Below are 9,474 nucleotides of genomic sequence, written 5' to 3' on the forward strand. Positions count from 1 at the left end.
TGATCATCTTCGTGTCCTCTTCTGGACTCGCTCCAACAGGTCCGTGTCCTTCTCGTGTTGGGGGCCCCAGAGCTGGATGCGGTACTGCAGGTGGGGTCTCACCAGAGCAGAGTAAATAAAAGACATCACCATGAGATAAGAGAGGGCCCTTGAGACTCTATCACTGGACTTTTGATGCGTGTAAATGGATGCAAAAAGTTTGGTAGCTGGGCCCTATCACAAAATTATATCATCCTGGTTCCTTCAAATCTCACCCTGCATTTATTTTTTAAGCACAAAAACACCTGTATTGGAGCAAAAGCTGCCCTGTGGCTCACACAGAGAGGTTTGCTGTGCTCAGCAGCAGATTTGCAGAGAAATGCTGGTACAAATATAGCAGAGTTTCATTAGTTTCGCTTTTGGGAAGTGATTGGCCTGTGGGGACGGATGTTTTCCTTGCAGAGAGCGGTTGAAATTGCAGCCTGAATGGTTGAAATTCAGCAAAGCAACAGGCAACCAAGGAGGAGTTTGAATTTTTAAGGTTAGGACTTTGGGAAGCTCTGCGTTCAAACCCCATGAGCCTTCCGTGATGATGGACTCATTGCTGTCCACTCCAAGCTTGGACCTTCTCCTCTGTGGGACCACCTAGGGCTTATGCTGCTCCGTGGAGGCTCTCCAAGGAGTAATTGTTTTAAAAAACCCTTGGCTGTCCTCAGAGAAGCGGCACGACGGGTATAAATGCAGATCTCGGCAGGGCAGGATTTGTTATGCATACAGGAGGGCTCTGCTTATTCCGATTAATGACTGGGAGTCACTGACAGCTGTGAATCAGCGAGTAAATGAAGGGCCAGGTAGAAGGCAGGAATACCACATCACAGCCTGCACTTTGTTTTGACAATAGGATGATTTTTAGGTGGGATTTTTTTTTTTTTTTTTTTTTTTTCCCAAAGCAATCCAGCTTTGCCGCCTTTGAAGTCAGTGGGAGCTGAACCATTCGCTCCTCCAGCAGCCCGGCACGGATGCTTTTGAAAACCTCACCCTTCGTGTTCGGCTCTTGGAGCCTGCTGCCGGGTGGTTTTGATTTTCAAAAACCACGACGCCTTTAACCTTGCCTGTTCGCCCTGCCGCACCGAGCAGGGGAGAATTGGAGGGATGGAGGTTGTCTGTAAAAGCCGGCGAGGTGCTTTAATATCATAGAATGATAGAATCATAGAATATCTCAAGTTGGAAGGGACCCCTAAGGATCAATATGCCATGGTTGACCCCTTCTTCTTCTGACAGCTGCAGAGCACCGGCCGGCTGCTGGAGGAGCAGCTGCCCGAGATGATGACGGAGCTGTTGGCGATAGCACGCGACAAGATGCTGTGTCCCTCCGAGTCCATGCTGACGCGGTCCCTGCTGCTGGAGGTCATCGAGCTGCACGCCAACAACTGGAACCCCCTGACGCCCACCATCACGCAGTACTACAACAAGACCATCCAAAAACTGACGGCTTGAGGGGCAGGGCAAGGTGGGGTGGGAAGGGACGAGAAGAAGACATGCACCTTGACGGGATCCAGCAAGAGCTTTTCCGATTTAAATCCCCCAGCAGACCAAACCCCAGCATGCTCGAGAATACGTTCGTGGGGTGGGGAGGGAGAAGCATGTTTCTTTTTCAGCTGCGTCGCCAAGTGCCACCCCTCTTCCCCGCCGTGGTTTTGTTTTAGGGGTTTCTTTTTCTGAACACATTGCTCAAGCAGCAGCAACGCATCCCGCCGGGTTATTGTTTGGCTTTCGAAAGAAGATGGAGAATTTGGAAAAAAAAAAAAAAAAAAAAAAGCCCCGAATCCAAGTGGGGGCTAGTATTGTTTTCACGCCGTCCTCCTGCCTTGCCCCGGCCAACTGGCAGGAGACAGCAGGCAGCAGATGTCTCGGGAGGACAAAGCCAGACACACACTACACCAGACGCTCATAATTGATGGCTTTTGTCGAGCGGGGCTTGCGTTAGGTTCCCCCCCCTCCCTCTTGTCTTCGACTTTCTGTGTGTCCCCCCTATTCACCACCCCTTCGAAAGCAGATCGGAGAGCGGGATGACTTTCTTATTTGCACTGGGTTTTCTTTTTCTCGAGCGTTTGTATTTTCTTCTTATTTTATTGTATCGTTGAACGGACAATTGCGAGCAGCTCGGAGACGGGGAAAGCAACGCCTTCCCGCGAGCTGACTAATGGTTTACGTGAAGATGCTGAAGCAGAAGGAGTATTTTAAAGGATTCCAAAAGCCACTGCAGAAGTAACGTAGCCACCATCGTCTTGCCAGTAAACTCCTCGATGGATTGAGAAACATGTCCTCTGAGCTGGGAGCTCTAAGAAACAGGGGATTCTGTGGCTCTTGCTGTTCAAGTCGCCGTTATCCCTCAGCCACTATAACCCATCTATCTTTTTTGTAATAATTTTTTTTGTTTCCATTGAAGGAGTGCTTTATTGTAATTACTGTCATGGTTGTAATTATACATTTAAATCCAGGCCTGTTATAGTCGGGCCTAATAATGTACAGGGCGAGGGAGAAATGAAGGTTTGATGTTCTTCTTTGGAGACTGGGGAAGAGAAGACAAGATGTGAATAGCAAAAAGGAGGAAAAAAGAAGAGGAAAAAAATAGGAAAAGCCAAAAATAGAGGTTTTGAGCCTGGCTTCTAACTAGCTGAATTTGCTATCCAGTGTTTCTAGGTGTGCGGTGTGCAGGAGCGGCTCTGTCCCGTGGTCGGTGTAAGTAGCACCGTGTCCTCAAGGGATGGGTGACGTGTTCAGTGGAGGAGAGTTTGCTCAGGGATCCCTGGGTTGCTCTGGGATCCCCAGGTTGCTCCATGCTCCATGCTGGAGCATCCCGAGGGAGAGAGCGGCTGCAGGGGGGGTGATGCCGAGATGCCACGTGGGCGAGGAAATGCCCGGAGGGTTAGGAGGCTGGTATGGAGGGACGCACCACACCATCGCATCGCTCCCCGAATCATGAACAAGACTTGGTGGTCTCCTTATTTGCTTGCTAGCAATGCTTTTACCTGCTAAATCACTTCTGGTGCTTATTTCGGTGAAGCCTAATGGGGCTGCAAGCTGCCCCGTCCCATCTGCACAGTGGAAGAGGAGCCAAGGAAGGCACGATGCCGGCAGCCCGTCCTGTTTTCATCCCATTTTTCAGTTTACTTTCCCAGTGATAAGAAGAGCATTTATGCCGCAGTGCCGGCATGCACGGATCCCAGACCAGGCAAGCTGGGTCTCATCTTAGCAGCTCAAACCCATTTTTCCAAGCAAAACGTTGAATTTCTGGTGGCTTGTAGAGAAGAGAGATTTCACCCCAACCTCTTTGGATGTGAAGTATGTTCTCGGGTGCCTTATGAATGTGTTGGTCTGTCCGCGATGGGGAGGAAGCTTTCGCTGCAAAAATACAAAGGGCAGGAATTTTCAGCAGAAAATGCATTGCAGGAGACAAGAGTCCTGATGCTGCGGTTCAATATTATTTGAATTTTCTTCTGGTTGGCTGCTGATGCGGTTTCTAATCCGCACATGGAGCAAGAGGAGCAAGCTGGAAACAGGAGCTTCAATTTTCCTGTCTACCCAGAAAGCAGCAAAATTATTGCTGGATGCGCTGGACTTGTCTAGGAAAATTAATTTCTGCTTCGTGGATTGAAGCCTTGGAGCTTCGCATGGTGACGGCGCCTTGCTTTGGGTCAGCTTTGGTAGTAGCAATGGGGTTTGATAGTATTAATGAGCAGCTGAACTTGATTAAGGCAGCAAAGCCATCAGTATTACAAGGCTCAGGGTTGCGCCCATTGCTCTTGGCTTTTCCTGCTCCCTGATTTCTCAGGGAGCAGCGGAGAAGGGGATTTAACACCATTGCAGCATGCCCAGGCACAGCATTAGTCTTCTGGGAGAAGACCTGAAAATGAGTATTGTCTTGATTTTTTTTTTTAAAAGAACAGAAAAGTCCTCTAACGGAGGCACAGCCTGATCGGTCAGGGTGCCAGGGATCCTGCCGGCAGCAATCCAGACCACCGCTCCGGCCCCCACAGCATCTCCTTTCCCCTTCCCCCAGAATTCGCTCTCGGGGTGTAGTGAAAAAGAAAAAAAAAAAAAAAGAAAAACCCAGAGAATTGGAGATATTGCTTCTAAAAACCTGAATTTTCACCCATCAGTGCATCAGGTGGCATTCAGAGGCAAAGTGTAAGCCACGTGGCAGTATTTGTGCTTAAGCATTTCCCTACCCCTACCAGCCATGAGGCTTTATTCAATTTTCCCGCTGGGGTGCAATCCTGCAACCCCCACCAACCAGGCTTTGCCCTTGACTTTTCCCCTCCAACACCAGGATTTCTCCCACCGAAGAACTTTTATGTGAAATCTGTCGGGTTTTTAATGTCTTGCCATTTATCTCTGCTATTAATGTACATTCATCCAGCCATTAACCGCTTTGGTACGTCAGTTGCTCCGTTGATACGAGAATCAAAATGTTGACCCAAAACGGGTTTTTTTCCCCAAAATTACGTGCTGCCAATGGTATCTTTCTGAAGTCTATCAGTAGGAGGTCGGTAGGCACGTGGCATCATTAACCACGGTACCGTGTTGGGAAAAGAGGTACCAGGAGGTCATTTGATGGGGCAGGATGGGGGACAGCACTGGGACATTTTTGGGATTCCTGGTGAGAGCACCTAGGGATGTCATCGAGTATTTTCTTCTCTTTTTTTGGCTTTCTTTAGAAACAGTCGCCAAAGAGTGTAATTCTACAATGTGCATTTTTGAAGGTGTGAAGCCACTGGCTACATCTCCCCGAATTAGCCAGATTTGATCTTCGCTGCTCAATAAAACTATCCGTTTGGGGTTTTAATATATTTTCCCCATACGGCTACATCAGCAAAGGGGAAAATAACCTCCTTGGGCCAAATATATGTGGGGCCAAACCTCGGGCTGGTGTAAAGGTGAGTGTCTGAAGCATCTGCCGAGGAGCGATGCTCTGCACCACCGCCGTGCCGGTCCCCCTCGGATGCAGAGCAGGTTTGCCGGCTCCCTGCCAGACTCCCCAGCATCTAATTCACCACATTCATGGTGAAATTCTTTCCAAACTGAGTTTTTTTGCTACCTGCCAAGTGATTTGCTCGGTTTCCCCATGAGGGATTTCACCCCTCTTTGGAGAAGTCTCATGTATATGGAGGTGAAACAAAAATGGGGAAGAAAAGGGAAAAGTAAGCGATTTGCTTAGTTCCCCTCTTCCCCAAAGGAGATTAATTAGTATCTATTCTTAGCATGATTGATGGCTTTGAAGGAAAACTTGTCAGAATAACTTATGATTTATTTTCATCCTTATTTTTATAACATCCCTCACTTGGAAGTCTCTCAAAATCTTAAACACGATTTTTTTTTTTTCCCCCGCTGGATATTTTATGGCTTTACACTAATTTTGCTCTTCTTGGTGTTAGCTATTAGCCAGTCCCGGTGATACTTTTAGTATTTTTTCAGAAGAAATGACACTAAGGGTTGCGAAGTCCACTGTCAATAGCCAAGGGAGCTGTGGTGTCCTGCAGAACACGGAGTTGAACGCTAGTAATTCATTATTTTTTTTTAATGTATTTATTTGCATTTGAAAAAGCAACATTTTTAATTTAATCATATTTGTTAAACTAAGCGCTTTAAAAACAAATTTAAAAAAATAAAAAAAAAAAGGAAGAAGGTTTTGGGGAGAATAAAGACTAGATATTCATACTAGAGAAAACACGAACTCATCGTTTTCAGCATTTCAGAGACTGTTAAAACAAGGGAGCTAATAACTCTTTGTGGCAATTCAGTCTTTGTTTATAGAACATCCAGACCCACTGTATGCTATAAAATGCATCATCTGAGTAATAAATGTTTAAAGCTTGACATTTCCCCATCGTTTTGTGGGTACGCGCTATCACTTGTGCTGGTCTGGGAGAGACCCTTCTTTTGTTTAGGATGGAAAGAAAGGAAGATACGGGGCGGGGAGGGGAAATATCCCTAATGGTGTCTGCTTGGAAATGTAGCAGAGGGACTGATCCTTCCCTCTGTGGGGATGGTTCATCCCATGCTCCGGGCGCTGGGTTGGATCCTGCGCAGTGTTGCGGCTCCGGTTGGAGTTGGTCCGTGTCCCCATCACTTCTCATGGGGGTGAGGATGAAGCCCATGGGAGCGGTGTAAAGGGCTCGGAGGTCCATGGGTGATGGATTGGGCTGGATCTCCTGGCTCTGCCTCCCCAGCCAGCCGCTCCCCTGCTCCCCAGCCTCTGTCCTAAAGGAATTGCCCACCTATTTATGTCCTACCTTGGCTGGACCTGGGTGTCTATTGGAGAATCCCCCATTTATCACATCCATTTCACCCAACGCTACAGCACGCAGCAGCAATGAGGGCTCGCAAACCACTTCTGCCTTTTACCGCGTTCGACCTCCTTTTAAAAAAAAAAAACTTTAAAAAAGCAGTTTTTCTAAGAAGTCTCCTCTGGAAAACCCTTCTCTAGCCCAAGCCAATTAATTTTTGGCTAATTGAAATGTGTGCATTGGCCTGGGAAGCCATGCATGTCACTGGAGGTGAGCGGTTTGTGCCTGTGCATCATCGGGCTCCGGCCAGAAAATTAGAGGTGAAACGGTTCCCACTTTTGAAGAAGTAGTCTTGCAAAATGCCTTCCGTGACCGCGTGTGTGTGCTCGGAGCTCACTGCAGCGCAGCCGAGCTGCAAAATAAATATGAAAAGGAGGTGGAAGAAGGTGGGGCCGTGGCAGAGGGATCCCCGCGGCTGGCTGGGGGTTCAGCTCATTGCTGTAAGGCCATGAAGAAATAGATGAAGTGTTACGATGAGGTGCAGGCCACTTGCAACCAGTGCAAGTCACCCAGTGCTCCACGCAACCCCGTATCTGCTCAGGGAAAGAGCCTTGGGTTTATTAAATGCTTCCTGACTTGTGCTGCTGGCTTTCGGGATCATCTCCTCTTGCATCTCCTAGAAGCTAGATTTTAACCTCAAAGTCCATGCAAAGCATTTTATATGAGTTAAACTCAATTTGCCCAAAAGCTCACTTTTTCTGCTCTTCTACCTGCAGTCGAGGTCTCAGCCATCATAAGCAACATCCGCGTTGGTAAATTAGGCGTAGCCAAGGTCAGGTGGTGGAGAGTGACCCACGTCCTTAATGGCACTGAGTCGATCCATGACGCTTGCTTTCCTTTTTCATAACCCCTTGTGTTTTATTTGCCCCCGAAAGCCCATTTCTGGTGCAGCTCCCCGGTGCGGCACACCCAGGCTGGGTCCCCTGCCCAGGGGACAACGGTGTCCCCACCCCTGATCTTTTCTGTACTGCCTCAAAAAGTAGATGACGTGACCTACCAAGCAGCTTTACGCGTGATGTGGGGCATCACCTGATCCATCCTTCTGCCCCAAAGCAGGACCAACCGCACCAGCACCCTTCCTGGGGCAGTTTGTCCAACCTGCTCATAAAACCTCTGGTGAGGGAGGGCAGATCACCCATTGCATCCCCAAAATGTCTTGTGATGGACAAGGGGGTCATTCCTGGATGTTTGCGTAGGGCTATAAATTAGAAATATATAAACCCCCTGTTTAGTCCTTCGGACAATCACCAGACGTTGCTTTGGGTTATTTTGGTGATAGCACAGGGAAAAACAATAACCTGGTTTGTGACATCTACCGCTGAAAAGCTGACCCAGTATGAACTGGTTTTGTCGTGTTACTTCTAATTACTCCTGGGTCCTACCCATAGATTCTGTTGCTGCATCAGCTGGGTGGGAGAAGGTTTTGCAGTGAGACAAATCACTGCTGGTGGGTAAATGAAGGATAAACCCATCCAAATCTCTCCTCCAAAGCCACCCTTTCCATGGATCCATCCCTAAACATCCCCATCAACCACCCCAACCTACAGCCAGACCCTACAGCTCCAGGGTGTGCTGGAGCTGAATTTTGGCTTGTTCCACCAAATCAAGGTTGTGGGCATCTGGACCAGCTTCAGAAAGAGCTCATCAACACTGGAGTTGGGCTGGGAGCAGCCAAGCCAAGAGCGGGGATGGTCTCTGGGCCCTGGGACCCCTGAGATATATTAAATGAGAAAATAACCTGCAGTAAACGTAAGATTTTGGATTAAATGGATCGTCATTGCGGCAGATCTGAAGCTTTCAAGACGCAGGAATATTTCTGTGAATTCCTCGTGGCTGCCAAAACCCCAGACAGCAGCAAATAAAGAAACCCCAGGAATCAGAGTAAGTTTGCTTGGCTTTCCTAAAACACGGCAAACCGGCAAATAGCCGGGATGTTCTCCTCTTCCAGCGGCTCCACTTCTAATAGTGAATAATAAGCAGAGTTTTTAAATGCTTATGCTGGTGGCAAAATGGGTAACAAAGATAAATCCTAAGTGACAAAGTACGTTCACACTTAATGTAACAGCATTGCTGCCGTGTTTGCAAGATGAACTGTAGCTTAAATGATTATTGCTTGGGGTGCAACAAGAAGAACAGTGATATTAAAACAGTAATGCACATTACAGGACTATATGGCCTCTTCCTTTTGGATCCTATGTTGCGATCACTAATTATAAAGCCAGAGACTTCTGTGGCTGCATAAATGTGACTACTGAGCCTAGCTTTATGTCTATCCTACTCCTCAGGACTTCTCTGAATTAATTCCTAGAGGTGGATTTTTGCAAAAAAGTTCCCATCCTTGGGCTGTAATTTAATGATTTAAACATTTCCAGGGATGCAGACACTGCCTGGAACTCTTGGAGAGTTGCTGTGGTTATCCTCGCCGTTAAAGATGAGCGCAGGGTCTCAAGGATGGATGGTCCCACGGCAGGCGACCGAAACGGAGCCTTCTTGGGTGAGATTTGGCTTCCTCCGGCCCACGCAAAAGCATCGCTCCCCTCGGAGCTGCAGCCTTCGAGGGGGGTTAGCGGCATTGCGAAGGGCAAAGCCTTGGTGGATTGGATGCTAAGCCGATGCCTCATCCCATGCCGGATCAAAGCTGGCTAACCATTTCCCACCAGTTGTAGCCATGCCACAGAGTTAATGGGGAAAAAAATGCGAAGTGCCTCTCAAGAGAAATGCCGAGATTTCAGAATTCCATTCTGTCCTAAATTGTCCGAGTTTTTCACCGAAGCATTTTGTTTCAATGTATGTTATGTTGCTGTAGCAATAACATTTAAACAAAGTGCTTGGACTTTATTAGCACAGACCTTTTCAGTAACTTCCCGTAGACCTTTCCCATCAAAAGTTTCCACTTTGGGAAAGCGACGCCGGGAGGTGGCAAAGGTCTGATGGAAGCGATCACCTGCCAGAGGGAAATGCTTCAGCATTTAATGTCTGTCCCCACGCGTGTTGGTCTTAGACGTCCAAACACATGACATGACCATGCCAAGACGGGGAGGGAGCTGCACAGACCCCGCTGGTGCTGCTGGTGACCCCACGGCAGTCATTGATGGTGGAGCTGTAGAGAAGAAACCAGGTCCTGGAGCAGATGAGTGCCTTTGCA

General features: G+C 48.0%; 1 protein-coding gene across 4 annotated transcripts in view; it reads left to right on the top strand.

Moving 5' to 3' along the window:
- Positions 1-5,859, top strand: part of CTIF (cap binding complex dependent translation initiation factor) — a 143,050-nt gene extending 137,191 nt beyond the window's left edge. For all 4 annotated transcript variants that reach the window (XM_052776516.1, XM_052776519.1, XM_052776517.1 and 1 more), the window contains one exon: positions 1,261-5,859. In XM_052776516.1, the coding sequence (XP_052632476.1) occupies positions 1,261-1,476 (216 nt within the window). In that variant the 3' untranslated portion in view covers positions 1,477-5,859. The remainder of the gene's footprint in view (positions 1-1,260) is intronic.
- Positions 5,860-9,474: the final 3,615 nt, after the last annotated feature.

Source organism: Harpia harpyja, chromosome Z (genome assembly GCF_026419915.1).
Source record: "Harpia harpyja isolate bHarHar1 chromosome Z, bHarHar1 primary haplotype, whole genome shotgun sequence".
NCBI lineage: Eukaryota > Metazoa > Chordata > Aves > Accipitriformes > Accipitridae > Harpia > Harpia harpyja.